This window comes from Gopherus flavomarginatus, chromosome 4 (assembly GCF_025201925.1).
Source record: "Gopherus flavomarginatus isolate rGopFla2 chromosome 4, rGopFla2.mat.asm, whole genome shotgun sequence".
In the NCBI taxonomy this organism is placed as follows: Eukaryota; Metazoa; Chordata; order Testudines; family Testudinidae; genus Gopherus; species Gopherus flavomarginatus.
The window spans coordinates 12743663-12760276 of NC_066620.1; the positions used below are offsets into that span (position 1 = coordinate 12743663).

The window sequence follows — 16614 nt, forward strand, 5'->3', positions numbered from 1 at the left end:
GACCTGTAGAGTCATTCTCACTTTCCCAGGCCCAAAAATATGTGCTCACTTATACACACTGGAACTATTTCAACAACAGGAGAGATTAAGAGAAATCTGTCCTAGGAGTATCCATAGCCCACTGGTAAGGGCACTCTCCTGGGAAGCAGGAGACTATGGTTCAAGTCCCTGCTCCACATCAAGCAGAGGGGGATGGAACCCAGCTCTCCCACCTTCTGGATGAGTACACTACCCACTGCGCTAAAGGCTATAAGAGGTCTCCTCATGCTCCTCTGTTTCTTGGAAAATGGCTGACTGGGCTTAGGTATCTAACTGCAGAAAAGAATTCATGGCTGTGAATCTCAAGCAGAAGGACGACTTCCAAGCAGTATCCCCAAAGGGAGGAAGGAGCTTTGGAATCCAGTCCAGATCTGAAGATAGCACTGTCGAACCAAGTGCCACACTGGATCTAGCAGCATGGGACGCAGTATAGCGTTTCTAAAATGGATGTATTGAAGCCTACGTAGTGGCCCTCCATAGCTCATATACTAGCACATTCTTAAATTATGTCATAGATGTTACCTGTGATCTGGTCAAATGCACTATTATCCTTTTGGGGGGAGTAGGGGCTGAATGACTGCAGCATCGTAAGTGATAATACAACCAGAATACTGTGAAAGGTAGGATCTGCCATCAAAGCACCAATGTCCAAGACCCTACGGGATGATGTGATGGCTACTAAAAAGCCATCTCTGAAGATCAATAATGTCACCCAGAGTGTTCGGACCGCAGGAACAAGTATATATTTCCTAACCTCCTTAAATCACAATTAAAAAGAGGAAAATACTCACATACAGTTAAGTTAGTTAAAATATCTTTAAAACTAAATCGTATTGTCAAAACAAGTCCAACAAAATCATGCAATTTAGGGTTTTTGTTTTTCAAAAGCAGTAGGCCTGAACAAAGACATATTGTGTACATATGACTCTTAAACCCAATGTTACTCAAACCAAGCAGATGGCAATTCTTCAGGCAAGAGGCTTGTTTCAATATAACAGAAAAAAGCTTAAACAGTCAACAAAAATTTGCAGATTAAGAACAGGACCTTTTGCCATTCTCTAGTACTAATAAACGTTTTCAACCATGTTCAGTCAGGTTTTTTAAAACAGATATTTAGGGAGAAAATGGCATTTTATACTGGAAAGAAGTTGTTAACAGGGGGAACAAAAGTGAACATCTATTGCTGATAATTACTTGTGCCTGTGGTCAGAACACTCTGGGTGACAGTTGGCCAGTCAGTCAGTACTCCATGCCCAGCTGGGGAATAAATCACTTAGCCTGCTTCAACAGAAACAGCTCCACCTATGAACACATTTAAGATTAGCTTACAAGCAAAGGAGTATAAATTTCTCAAACTCTGTATCATCTAATCATTTAGCATGCACATACAATCTTGAAGATGTGGAAATATATTTTAGGTCAGTTCCAAGTTTCTTCACCCCCCCTTAAATGTAGTGAAGTTAAACAGATTTTTAACTTTAAATTAGAAACTCATATAAAGAAGTGCTAAAGAATAACATAGATTGGAACTTTTAACTAAGTTGTAGAAATTGTGAAAAATACCCTAAGAATATTTCACTTGGACCTTGTCTGAACAGTCAGTTAGTGTACAGCAAGCGCACCAGCGTTCTGTGTGGATGCTGCTACTGCACACTAAAAAGTTCCATAGTATGCTTTGACACACTGCTGTTCGATAGCAAAACTACTCAGGTCAGTGGCATTGTCTAATTCTTATATACAAGGAGTACTCAATGCTATGGAGGAATACGTTAAAGCTGTGGTGGTCTGCACACTGCCCATCAGGGTAATCTGCTGGCCGGCCACGAGACAGTTCGTTTACATTAACTGTTCGCAGGCACGGTTGCCTGGAGCTCCCAGTGGCCTCGGTTCACCGTTCCCGGCCAATGGGAGCTGCAGGAAGTGATGTCCCAAGCTGCGAGAGCACTGCAAACTCCAGCACCCCCTGGTATTGCTGAGGCATTTTTAATGTGCACATTAGGTACTACAATGTCACAAAATTATTTTTTACCAATTTGTTTTAACCATTACCTGCAACATATTAATGGTAAGACTAATATTTATCAGTTGACTGTTTAACATTTTATATCCCTAGTTAGGAGCTCTAGGCTACACAGGCTGCCTTTTTTCCTCTTCCTCTGTGGGTGTCAGCAGGTACACTCTGCTTTCATATCTGTTCCTTCCATGAACCAGAACGACAGGTACTGAGAGAACGGCACAGCCATTTTGCCTACATTGTCCATCTTTAGCTTTGTGAAAGAATGAAGAGGAAGCACCGGAGGGAAAGGTGAGAACCCATCCCCGATACACGCAGAGAATGGGGCAAATCCCCACCAAGATGGGTAGGGAAAAATTTGCATTTATCAGAAGTTTACTATAAAAGTGCATAAGTGCATGAAATTTTGAGAAGTGTATGTTTCTGACACCAGATGCAGTAGTGAACAACGTTTTTGATAATATTTAATCTAGTAAAATATTTAATCTAGTAAAAGGTAACGGAACCTTCATGCCACGCTTTAAATTAGGCATGAAATCTGTTGTAAGCTTTAGAAGTCCCCTTACACCACCTTAATTACAATGGCAGTGGCAGGTGCTAGTGCACACTCAAACAAGGATCTGATATCCTCGTATCAGATTATCCAAAAGATTTAATTGATAATGATTCCTGCAGTATGTGTTCCACTAACTCAATTTTATTAAGCCAAATAGTGGAGTTTCCAAACTAACTCAGACAAATGAACAAGCTACTTTTTCAACATACAAATACACTGGGCCAAATGTTCAATAGATGTAGTCATGGTGAAATTAATGAGTTATGCTGATTTACACCAGCTGAAGATCTGGTATTTTGAAACCAGCCAAAACTATAGTTTATGCTTTACTACAAGCATCTCACTGGGTAACACCAATGAAATGTAAGTGTATATGCCTCTCAACTGCAAACGCATAAAGCTGAGTCAGGAGACTTCTGTTTTCTGAAGTGGCTGCAGTGAAATTAGGACAAATCACTCTGGCTGTAATTAAAAACGTTGGGTTAAACATTCACTTGCATGGAAAAGATTTGTCAAACATATGAAAGACACCCTAGGGGAACTCTGTTGGGAGTTAAAAAGAAAAATCAAGCTCATTAAGGATTTATCCTGTAATGTGCAAGTGCCACATAAAGGCTCTAATCCTCAGATTTTTAAATATTCACTTTATTGCATATGCAAGTTCTACTCCACTTCATGACTTCTGAAAAATCCACCCAAAGAGAATGGATGCCCAAAATGAAACGTTAGATGAGTAAACATTATCTAAACAAGACATTTACATGTGAAGTAGTCCTTTGGAAAAAAAATTAAGGCTGTGAAAAATGTTGTGTCTTAAGGAAGCGGAAATTCAGTTGGCTTTCACAAGACTCTCTGACTAGTCAAGCTATCCACAGAGGACTGATCTAATTCCCGTTGTAGTCCGAGGGAATCTTGACTGGCATTAGTGGGCTCAGAATCAGGCCCAAAATGAGTTATCCAAGTCTGGTTTCAGTGTAATTTTTGTTGAGTGTGCTACAGAATTGCTACATCCAATTATTTAATCCCTCTTCCCAACCGAGGGAGGCCAGAGACTAACAAATCCCTCTTAGCCCTAAAGCTGTTCCCTTCAGATCAAGTTTGATGCATATTGAAAGCTCTCTCACTGGCCTGCAACTGCCTGCATTCTACATATTACACAGACACATTATTTCAGCCCACAGCGTTGTCAGTCTGGTTTCTTTCACAAGGACCAAATTCACTGAAATTTAGAGAAAGTGGTGGGATAAATCTCTGCTTACTGGTAAGTAACTTGATCTCAAATTTGGTCATCTCCTATACCTACTATCCCTGGTCTGTGGGTGCTCCCCATAACTGCTGCCATAGGCCCCTTGACATTTTAAATTGCAGGTTGGTAAGTTCATGCACCAGCACATGTATCAAGCATTGACTTGCCCCACATTACATGAATGTCAATACTGTGCAGAGACCCCCTCCTCCCTCAGTTATAGGGAAGTGTGCACAAACCTGTAAGCACCTGGCAAAGTTCAGATACCAGTAAATAACACATTTTTCCACTCTAATTCTTATCTCCTCTACTGAGCCTCAGCTTTTCGAAGACTGAGAATAAGTACTTTTACATAAGGAATATATGATTTGAGAATGTACAAGAAATAGGCCTGATTCTTCACCACCTTGTACAGTCATTTACACCTGTACAGAGCAAGGTTAAAATATTACTCCACTTTCGTATGCAGTATTATTGTAGCCGTGTTGGTCCCAGGGTATTAAAGACATAAGATGGGTGAGGTAATGTTGGTCCAATAAAAGATATTACCTCACCCACCTTTTCATTCTAGTTCTGTAGCATTTACGTGCACTTTAAATGAGGGTAAGTGACGATAAGGCAGTGGATAATCAGGCCACCAGAGTCCGGACATCTGGCTGTCCAAGAAAGGCATCGGCCTCAGATAAAATGCAGGTAAATGTTTAAAAAAATAACAGACTAGCCTTCGTTTTCACAGCTGTCATATTTCACCAAAGGGATATGTTTGGCACACGCTATAGTGGTTGCCTTGCTGCACCACTTGTAAAGTCTTCAATAGACCAACCCTGCAGGTGTGAATTATACAGTCCACCACTAATTTTTCTTTTATTTAGTATTGTATTCACTAAGTGTCCTACTTTAGCCAACTATACATTAATACTCATACTGTAAACCTATATATTAAGCAACAGAGAGACATGATGCTGAAGTGACAACAAAGGCTCAAAACTCAAACTAGCAGGGAGGGGTAGAAAAGAAGGAGAGAATTGTGGCAGTTTTGTAGTAAAGGAGTATAAGTAACGTGGGCCAGGTCAATGCTAGATGCATGAACTGATGCACATTTACCTACCTGATATTTCAAATTTCACCGCTTCCAGGTCCACAAAGCAGTGTTCTCAGGAAACGTTTAAAAATGGGAAACAATGATAGATCCCAAGCTGGAGAAAATGTTTTATTAGATATTTATATGCTCATATTTACACTTGTCATATTTCCACTTTAAAATGTGTAATAGTACAGGTATATTTACATCACAAACAAGACAAAAGGCATCTTTTTCACAGCTCTTTTGAAACTGTAACTAGCAGGAAGTTCTATCACCACAGAAGATCATTTAGATGATCTGATATTATACTGATATTAACATGCATAAGATGGCCAAAGATGAGTGGTTTGTGATATTATATCAGGTTACTTCAGCTACAAAATGAAAGTTTAGATGTGAAATTTTCACATTATGAATTATCTTTCTGGTAAGGGTGACAAAACATCTACTGACCTTCTCACTTGATTGTCTTCTTTTCTTTAGCTGAATAAGATCTGTTTCCACCTTTTCTGCCAACTCCAGCTTCCTTTTGTTCCTCTTAAAAGCTGCTAAACTAAACCCTATAAAATATTTTAAAAGCATTTAACTAATGAAGGGTTATTCAAACAAATAGTAGACTAGTAAGGTATTACACTTCAGAAGCTCTTCCCCCCACATGATTAGCAGCAATATCCAAAGTTAAGATATAGATTGTGTGAAGTTTCAGTACTATAGATTTTACATCTTTTACTAAATCAAAAGGAGATACTGTTCAAATATAACCTTGAGTAAAATATCTAATGCAGACAAGTCACTGAACACATCTGGAAGTTATGATGCCCTAAATATCTCCCGGTCTGGCAGTCATGTGGCAACACTAGACAAAAGAGAAAGCAATAAGCGACTTGTTAGAATGATTGTTTTGGACTGCTAAGATGTAAATAGATGCCATGTGAGCTTGTTTTGATGATATTCATAAGTTTATATAGCCTCTTAACTAAGTTAATTACATATCTGTATGCTCACCCACATATTTAAATCCACATAATACACAGCCAATATTTTTATGCACCATAATCCAGCACAGGCTAAAGATCAATACATCTCGAGGATATATACATGTGTTTTTCCACATTTAATAACTACATTTAAAAGGAAATGTTTTCAAAATTACAACTAAAAATTTGATGCTTAAAAAAAAGTGGTGTATTCTCAGTTTGAGGGCTTTGTTTTACAAAAAGCATATTGACAGGAACACTTCTGTACTTCAAATTAGTTTTGATTTAAGGTTACCCTCAGCTTGTCTTAATTCCCCCCTATACTTCTAAGAGGGAAAGAAGAAACATTGTAGAAGGTAGTCCCTTCAATAAGCAGAGATGTATACAGGTATATTCCAAAGCCAGTGAAAGTTAAATGCAAGAAATCCCTACATCATAAAAGAATGTTTAATTACATTTCAAATATAGCTGAAAATAGCTCTCTTCCTGTACCATTATCATTTACAAAGCCAGCACAGCTCCACGAGGAATCTATTAGTTAACTGATACTGACTAGTAAAACTGGCCAAAATTCAGAGTGTCCAGTTCATGGAATATTTCAACATTTCAAAATTTGGTTTTGACCAGGTTCAGGCTGAAACCAAATGTTTGAAAGTTTCTCATGAACCAGGAATTCTGAAAAAAAATTGTTTCAAAAGCAAATGGTGTTTCCAAAACAAAATATGATCCCCAATTCCTGGCACCTCTTGTGAAACTGACATGATATCAGTTTCACCACTGTTATTCAATGGTGGACAACAGTGAAACTGAAAAATTTCACGAGCTGCCAGGGATCCCAGGGTCCATAGTTCCAGGTAGGGCCAGCTCCAAGTTTTTTGGGAGAGCACCAAGACCAAATATGCAGTAAGCAGACTGAAGAGTGTCTCCCATCATTCCTGCACCTAGGATGGCTACTTCACCACTTCAACCACACCCTCAACATATGAAGCCCTCCAAGGTTCAAGAGGTAAAATGCACATACTGTCAATAAAAGACATGAGTCTCTAGCATCTTTTACCAGCATAAAGGTTAATTAGTTGTGACTCTAAAGCATACTTTCATTTTTAACTTATCTAAAGGTTTGTGCTTTCAACAATCGTATCATCCTAGAGATTTGCCTTTAAAGACAATCTTATACATAGGTTTTGATTCAGTGTAATATGTTGTAAAAGTATTTTCAAAAAGTCTTTTCCTTTAATATGGACTTTCAAAAGGGCACCACTGGATTACCAAATGCAGCGCATAGGACAAAGGCCATCATCTCTCGAGAAATTGTACGTGCCTATAAGTAACGAGCAGCACATAAGCATGAATTTGGGATCCAATACGTCATTCAACTCCAGAATACTGGTAAAAAGTATTTGCACAGTTTTAGCCTCCATAGCAGTTAAAATTTATATAAACATGATGAGATTACAAGATTGGTTGGTATCACCAATTCAAAAAAAATCAATACAATACATTACATGGGTTAAAAACTGATCTCAAAGAGTAACTGCGAGTCACTTTTCATCCAAAGCCAAAGGTCATGTTTCTAGCGGAGGTCCAAAAAAACTGATTCTTAGCCCAATGATATTTGAATCTATGATTTTTGAAGGATGTAAAACTGCTAGAAAGTCACAGATAACAACAACTGGCAATATAGTAACAATAGATCAGTTCAACAGAGATCTGTATTGCTTGAAAAACTGGTGTTATTTGAACATGTGTTTTTAGTGCAGTCAAATTCAAGGTCAAACATCCAGGAAAAAGCAGATCACACTCACAGGATGGTTAACTGTACCCCAGAAAGTAGTGACTCAAGAGGACTTGATGGATGACCTACTGAACAGAGACTCCCAGGACAATGCAATGACTCAGAGGGTTAAAATGATCATTGGATATACCAACAGGATGTGATGGGGTATACAAACCCCATATTGGGCCCAAAGGGGTCAAAAGGCAATACTAGGCCCAGGTAGCCCTGCCCTTTCAGGCCTGCTAAGCATGCTCTGGCTGGAGAAGTGGATAAAAAGCTCAGAAGTCCAGGAGGACAGGCTGCTGGAGAGATGATGCCTTCTCTGGGAAGCTTGACAGAAGGCTAAGCCTGAGAGGGGACTACAGAGTGGGTAAGGCCGACAGGCAAGGCTTACTCCAACTACTACCCCCTTTGAGAACCAGCAGGTCCTGCAGGGCCATGCTCATTTGGACTCCTTTATTCAGTTATTGACTGTTTGGACTATAGGGGCCATACCCCCAAATCGGTAGGAAGTATCCTAGAACAGCGGATGTAGACTCTCTGCAGGAAGGACCCTGCCTGTGTTGCTTCCCACAGAGCCCAGAGCTGGGACCCAGTGGAGAGGGAGGGCCCTGATCCCCCTGCTAAACCTCCACTTAAGAGCAAAGACCCAGATATGGGTGAAGACTCACGGCTTAGAGTCAGAAACCAGGCACTTCAACTGCCCTAACAGAGAGACAAGGGGCTGGAAGTCAGGTGCACTAACTGCTAACTGCACTAATCTCTCCAAGCACCCTGTTGCACAGGGGAATAGTGTACATGTAGAAAGGTGATATGTCTCTCACACTGAAATCGTGAGACTTACTGGATTTGGGTGAAAGTCTGTGCTCACACTTCAGAAAGGATGCTGAGTAGTTGGAAAGGGTTCAAAATCATTAAGTCTGGGAAACCTGCCTTACAGCAAAACTTAAGCTCAATCTATTCACCTTAACAGGATGCTGAGACAACCTGAACATGGTGTGAGATTATGAATAGTGAACAGTTATTTAAGATAGCAGAGGTATAACAAGATCCAATGGTCGGAAATGAGGGCCCGAGGACAACGTTATATCGAGGTAGAGGTGTATATTTCATGGTGAACATTTACTGAGCAAGTTATCTGGATATATATTTCTTATTTTTGGGTGTAATTGTGTGGTTCACACATGAAAAGACATACTTGAATACAGGACGTTGCATACTTTGAGTGTGCACTAACTATTTTGGAAACTAATCTAGCATCCCAGATTTCAAAGGACAAGTCTTAAGACCACAGTCTCATACAAAGCTGTCCTATATGATGAGGACTTCATAGAAAAGGTTCAAGAAAATTTGAATATTTTCAAAAAGCAAGATTTAGCCAAATCTACCTTTTCTTCACTTGACAGCAGTACTATTTATACATATGCTTAAATAATTTGTTATTTCTAGGCCTGGATGTTTCAAATAGGCATCTAGTTAGATAAATTAAACAAATTTTCAAATACCATAACTGAGATGTTTACTACTGTAAAATGCTGAAATCCTAGTTTTTGTTAGTGCACAACAAAAATTAAGTTATATAATCACAAGGTTTTCCATTCCTCTCTCCTACTAAAATCTGTTTGGTTCTTTAGAGCAATATTTCTAATCATTCCAACCTGGTTTCATCATCTGAATATTTCATTAATTTTTTTCAGATATGATTAACAGATACAGCAATATAGAAATTTCTATCACTGTCAAATCACAAACATTAAATTTGGGTTAATGGTCAGTCTGATACTTTTCTTCAGTAACTGATATATACAATTATAAACATAACTCTTCATAAGTATTATGTGACGTTTCTATTGGAGTACGTAGCATGGTGTTTCTACACTGAGATTACCATTAAGGCAACATGTATGTTAATGATTCAAGATAGAGGCTATGTCTACACTTACAAGGACTGATGCTGCTGAGATCAGTGCCGCAGGGGTCGAGCGAAGACCCGCTAAACCGACTGCAGAGCGCTCTCCAGTCAACTCCAGTACTCCACCGGAACGAGTAAGTCGACGGGAGAGTGTCTCCTGTCAATGCAGTGCAGTGTAGACACCACAGTAAGTCGACCTAAACTAAGCTGACTCCAGCTATGTTAATCACGTAGCTGGAGTAGCATAGCTTAGGTCGATTTACCTCAGTAGTGTAGACAAGGCCATAGTATCCAAGATTAAAATAAAGTATGAATCCAAGATATTAGGAGGAGTAAGGATACATTTTCTATCTCTGGGGATCAGATCAGGCTCTAACTAGTCATACAGCACCCCCGGCAGTCAATTCATGGAGTGGACTGAAACTGTACCAGAGAGGAGGTTTTTGTACACTTTCCCTTTTAACTGCAGTTGGAGGGAGGGGGGATTACAAAAAGAATATACCAGCAAATTACAGGAATTAAAGTGGCTTAGCACAGCAATCTGCTGAGCAGCTGCTAAATGACTACTGCGTAACTGAAAACAGAAACAGATGCAAGTAATTAAAATAAGTATGTTGAAATGAAATTTAACTCTGATATATTATCCCAGCTATGCTTGGACTAAGCTGAGTGACTGTATTAGATCTAATTTTCCTTCATATTGTTCCACTTTGACAAAGCAAAGTATGTAAAGCAAAGTAATGTTCATCTGTAAGTAGTGTCACAGATTTTAACATGACATGTGACTAGATAAAGCCATACAGCCACCAAGATTGTGTTTGCAGGAGTGATTCAATCTGTATGTCCTTGCTCGTGTAAAGTTTGCTGCACTCAAGGAACGTGATTCATCATAGAAAGAGACAGGCAATGGTATATCCATTGTCTGCCCTGGGCTTCTATCAGGGAGGACAGTTTTGTTTTACTGTGAAGCTCCATGAGACCTCATTATCAGATGCACTCAGTCAACACATCAGGGGGGCATCTCCTGGGTGCCCTTGCCCTACTCTGCCCTGTACTAAACTCATACATAGTTTGGGCTGCACTCTGCTGCTCTGGCATGTCAGAGAATTCCAAGTAAGCTTGCATCACTGTGATCCCTTCCAGGTAGGCTTTACATGACTAACAGCTTAGAGTTCTGCCAGCAGAACACAGGCAGCGAATTGAGCTCATTTACTTGCCACATAATGAGAAGTGATAGAACTTCCATAGCTAAGATTTAGCCAGAGTCTTCTGTTTAAGGGCCATGTTTTCCCCAAATGTCCTAAAATCCACATGTATACTCTGATTGTCAAAAACATGAGCTAGCTACGCTTGACCTAAACTTAATCATTCTTCCTAACCAACACACACGAACACACTTCCTAGAGATTTTGAGTTAATAACCCTTTCATCTTCACCTTAAGAAAACCTTTTAAGAGAGAACGTTCAGTTATGTTTGTGGAAGAATGTCTGTGCCACACTTCTAGTATTCACTGGAGGAGCAGTAGAGCAGAGGACAGGGAACGTGCCTGGCAGTATGAGAATGCTGCTGCACATCTGGAGATTTGGGTGGGCACCCAGAATATGGAAGGGATTATTAGGATGAGATGAAGTATTCTTGTACTCCACTTGTGTAGACATTAAGTGAACATAGCATATTAACGGATAGTACAACTGTCCAGTTAGGAATGAAGCAAAAGTATGCTGAGGACACAATTTCTTTATTCCCAATGCCTACTGCCATTTCCACAGGGTCAGAGTTAAAGTTAGGGGGGCAGGTAGGGGAAGAGGCAGGAAAAATACCTTAACTCTATTTCCTGGGTTTTAGTTTATATTTAGGCACCTTCTGTGTTCTAGAAGGGCAGAAGGCAGTGCTAGGCTACCTTAGAGTGCACTGTAACATTATCAGTGATAGTGAGTTAATCCAAATGTTGTAATCCAAAATTAAGATTTTATACAAATTTGCAGTCCATCAACCCACTTCACTGAAACAGAAGTCTCTCTCCAGAGAGTGGGTCATCCATCTAGACACACAAGGTACACATTATCAGCCCTAATCTTCAGTTTTTACTTCAGAATCTGATTCCTCAGATTAATCAGCTCCACAATTTGTGAGAACCGTAGAATATTTAAATCTACCTACTTGGGTAACGTCTGTACAGTTTATGAATTCAGGTTGATGCTATGAAGTTATTAAAAGTTTACGATATCAGGGAATACCTGATTGAGCATGTTATATCCACCACTTGCTGACATGGGTGAAGCATGTAACTACCAGATGAGGGATAATGGGCTGTACACTCAACCAAGGAGGGTGGCTGGAGCTGGAAAAAGATGCTTCCTCTACCTTGTCTGCAAAGGGCTGGTGAAGTCAAGAGTGGAAAAACATATGCATCAGAACAAAGGAACCAGGTGTTGGGGAGGGGGGCAGGGAGGGACATACAAACTTGAGGAATTCACAGACAGGAACAGGAAGCTTTGGGCAGGAAAGGATAAGAGATGGGCAGGCTTTTGCAGCAGGGTGTCCCATTTAACTGCAGAGCAGACAAGGTCAGAGAAACCTAGCTAACCTCGAGAGGTTTCATGTTCCTGAAGGGAAGTCAGAAGCAGCAGACAGCTTTGCTCAAGGCCTAAAAGCTCAGAGTATCGAAGGATCTGATATAGGGAAATGTATACAAGTGAGTTTATTATTTTGTGTAGATCTACTTCTTGTGCTATTAAGCAAAGAGCAATGGTATTTTGGAATCCCATGCCAAGTCTGTCTCTCTCTGTTGGCTTTCACTATCCTGAAGAAGTGATTTGTAAACCCAGAATGTCTACACAGCTGAAGTTCTGGGAGAAGTTATGTTTAACCTACAGGGGGGCCCTGAGAGGTCAGCATTGGTCCCAGGGGTGAGGCAGCTGAACTGCTGGGTCTCATTCCTCAGAAAGGGGTGTTAGGCGGAGGAGATGTACCCTGAGTGCGTGCCTAGAAGTCCAAGCAAAGGGTTGGTGCCTGGACTCTTAAGACTCTGGAGGCTAAAAGTCACAAAGGGCCCAGTAAGGTGGATTCCCATCGCAGCCGTCTAGTGAGTGTCCAACCCAGGAACTCAACCAGATCGGACACATTAAACTCTACCTCCCAATCTGCATTTGGCTCCAAAATTCATTCATTTTTAGCCTGTATGTATGGTATGTGCATTTTTATAGGTAGGGCTGGTAGCACCACCTATTAAGGTTGTAGACACTTCCCACCATAAGAGCTTGTTTTCAGTTCTGTATAACTTTGCCAGACTTTAACCATTTATACTGGAGTTTTCCTTACTATATATACACATGCATATTGAGACTGTGCTGAGGTGATATGGAATCCCTGATGTTATCTGAGCCTTGCCTCTGCCAAGCTTATTGTCCTGAAGTGTTTATAAGCTAAGACAAGGTCACAGTGGCCATGAGCATTTTTAATCAGTGGCATCTAGATCTGCTCTAAGCCATTTTATGGAAGTGCTTAATGCCATTTGGCAGTCAACACTTGAACACTCACTGTTGCTTCTTCCAATGGTGCTAGCAACAAAGGAAATTTTAAGTAGAGGTGGAGTTAGTGTAAGAAGCCTCCTTGACTATCTCCTATGACTATGTGGCAGCTGCTGTATATAGCACTCCTTAAACCCCATTGACTTTAGAAAAAGGAAACAAGGAGTGTAAAAATATTCTGTCTAATCAAGCCAAAGAAATTTTTCAAGATCTTTGCTCTTTTAGAAACTGGAAAAATTGTTTAAAAAGTTTCATTCAGCAAGGCCTGTGAATCAAATAATCTGGAAAATGAAATATATTGTGGATCTATATAAGAGTTAATACAATAAAGTATAATGCTATCTTAGTTCTGGAGGGTATAATTGTTTGATGATTTGAGTATCAGCAACTTTAGACAGGAAACTTCTTGATTATATACATTAAGTCATTGATTTGCATTACTTATTGACCTGAAATGGAGCTATAGTTTTAATTATAAAGGTTAACTATGCAAGTTCTACAGAATACTAGAACTTAAAACATCCTTATGTACCATGACTGATACCAGTGAAGTGAAATACACTTCAAAATATGAAACCATTTTTAAAGTCACTCTGATCTGTTCCTCCTACTCACACCACCAGTTTACTCACTTGTAGTCATGATACCTGGTGAACATGCTGGTATCCCATGATCAACTGCCCATCTGTAAGCTCCTTCACCAACCAAAAAGCTAAAACACACAGAAGAAGGAATTTAAACAAAAAAATTAACAAGTGCTTCTTCCCGGGCAAATTGTTTGGTGTGGTGGCATTTAAACGGCAAACTATCTGCTTTTGAAAGAAAGTCCCCACTAACTGTACAGTTGACCCTTTGTGTAGTTATGAGACATGAAATAAGTTTATTTCTTACAACCAGTCCCTCCTCCAAGTCCAATCACATTTAGAATATGTTACCAAATCACATGCAAGAGCTTCTTTTCTAAAAAATAAAAAATAAAAATAAAAAAATATAAAGAGACTTCTGCTTTTTTAGACTGCTGATGACTTTGAAGACTCACATACATCAAATGAATGCAGATAAAATGGAAATACATTTCCAGTTCAGCATGTTTCAGAATATTTAAGGATGTACAGTAAATGATTTCTGACAATCCATTTCCTTTCACCTATATTTCCAAGGATAAAGATCACATGCAGTTTCAGATGCTGATGATGAATTTGAAAAAGATTTGCAAAACCATGTCTGAAATACTGATGTTCCACTTGGCCAGTGTCAACAATTGTATTATAGTAGTAAGATACTAGGCAGCATGCCGGTGCATGCAAGCAGCAGTTACTAAAAGTCTTTAGAACTCCGGATATAAATATTTTAATAGGCTGTCAATAGTTATACCCATGTTTATAAGCCTTAGTAAATGCAGAACGTCCACACTGGATCAGACCTAACATCTATCTAGAACAATATCCTGTCTTCCAACAGTGCCCAATGCCAGATGCTTCAAAGTGAATGAACAGAACAGGGCAATTATCAAGTGATCCATCCCCTGTCATCCAGTCCCAGCATCTGGCAGTTTAAGTAGTATTTTTGATTAATTGAGATTTTAAAGTTTTCTTTCTCATACACTAGCTCTTAGCATTGTCTCTGGATTTCACTGTTACCTGATGCGCTATTGAGAAGCATAGTTAAGTTTCTTTCAAAATATGTATGCTACTTGAAGTCTGCAAGGTATTTCATATTCCCTCTTCAACATTTAGACAGATTTATATTAAGAAATATGTTGCATTTTTAGTGCATTGTAAAGATGCTCCACATTGTTCAGTTGCATCTTTAATAAACTGTTTGCCATTTGGATAGGATAACTCTTTTGGTTAACAAAACATTGTTATCTTTATTATCCAACTTTAGGTTAAAAGATGGGGTCACCATAAACATAGAGAGTAAAATAAAAGATTTCAAAATCCATTATTCTTTTAACTCTACATAAATCTTAAGTTTAACCCTTAGAAAAAAATTATCTTTTCATAAGAAAAGGCAAACAAACAGGTTTCTTAGAAAAAAGGTCATTTTAACTGACAAGTTTACAGGACTTCTTAAAAATCAAATTAGGAATAAGAATAGTAATAGTACAAATCTGTGTCAACAGCCATGAAGAAACAAATTAACACAACATAGTATCATCTTCTATCCACAATATTTCATTCTATTCACCAAGTGCACAATAATATGTTCCAAGATAAGAGAACAAAGCAAGTCTTCCTTTTAGAGGCACTGCTATTGCTCATGTGTAACAAACAGCATCAGCCTTCTGTGGATAAGAATAACCTTCAAATATTGCATTCATTAAAGACCAAAGGCTAAAAGAAAGTCAAGCAGAACAAAGCAATTACCAAGGTGGAATTCTGCCAGCAGAGAGTTTTCCCTTCTGCCCTTCACACAACAACCTATTTGCAACTGAAACAGGATTCTTGATTCCTGAAAAGAAATAGGAACAAAAATTTTAAATGTTGTTTCACAACTGTCGCAGGGTTTATTTTCACTAACTAACATTAGGAATTCAGTTTCCTGTTGATATTACAAGTTTGCATGACATTTGTTAAGGCAAAAGATATTGCCTGCAAAATCCGAGATCTCAATATAAACTGATAACTGTACAAAGGCTTGGCACTTGCTTTAAAGTTAGCATTTTCTTTTGGAGTGCACTGAAATGTGACTGCCCCATTACAAGAGTCCAGAAATTCAAAGTTAAGATGGAAGGGGCCCAACACTGTAGCAAGAAAGGGACACTTCTTTTTAGGCCTCCTATAAATCATGAAGCAGTTTAAAAAAAAAAGTCCATTCTTTCTCAAAGTCTTTTGCAGTCACCTTTAAAACAGCTACAAGAGAAGGCAACAGGTTCAGAGTGATCCTCTTCCTGATTCTCAGAGATGTTTGCTCATTTATTTCTCCATTTCTATGGATTATCAACTTTAATGATATGGAGGAAAAACAAAACAGGACATTTGCAGTCCTCAATAGCCTTCCCTGGTTTTACTACACGTATTCACTTTCAAAGACAGAAAAATCTATAATGCCCCTTGTAAAAGTCAGTAGCACACTTTCTATGATATTTTTGAACATCTGAAGTGTTTAGAGGCTTGAACAACTTGATGCTGTCTCTTTAAAAATGTGTTTTCATAGGATTCTACAAGTGAAGAGACATTTTAAATTGACCAGAACAGAGATGCTGTGTTAACAGCAAGATTCATTTCTCATCACACAGAGAGCTGCACTAATGTTAGAGGAACACATTTTATAAACTACTTTTCTCACTTTTTACATCAGAGTTGTGACAAAAAAAAAACCCCTTAAACTCAAATATCCCTTAGCCAGTGAAGTACCAACAAATGCCTGTCTCAGACAGGTCTGGAAAAGTTTTGTCAAATACTATATGTTTCAAATGAAATGTAAAAATGTACACTTACACACCATAACATTGAATTAAATCAAGTCTGCAAGT

At 39.0% G+C, this 16614-nt stretch overlaps 1 protein-coding gene across 8 annotated transcripts in view; it reads right to left on the bottom strand.

The window, feature by feature from the left end:
* The window catches only part of TASP1 (taspase 1), a 168596-nt gene that overhangs the window by 119213 nt on the left and 32769 nt on the right, over positions 1–16614 (bottom strand). For 7 of the 8 annotated variants that reach the window (XR_007774190.1, XM_050952178.1, XM_050952183.1 and 4 more), the window contains exons 6-8: positions 15506–15590; positions 13769–13848; positions 5393–5499 (exon numbers count right to left, since the gene is read on the bottom strand). Coding sequence is in view for 7 of the 8 variants with exons in the window: in XM_050952178.1 (XP_050808135.1) it covers positions 5393–5499; positions 13769–13848; positions 15506–15590 (272 nt within the window). In the remaining variant the exon portion in view is untranslated. The remainder of the gene's footprint in view (positions 1–5392; positions 5500–13768; positions 13849–15505; positions 15591–16614) is intronic. The other variant, XM_050952179.1, reaches the window with a different exon arrangement.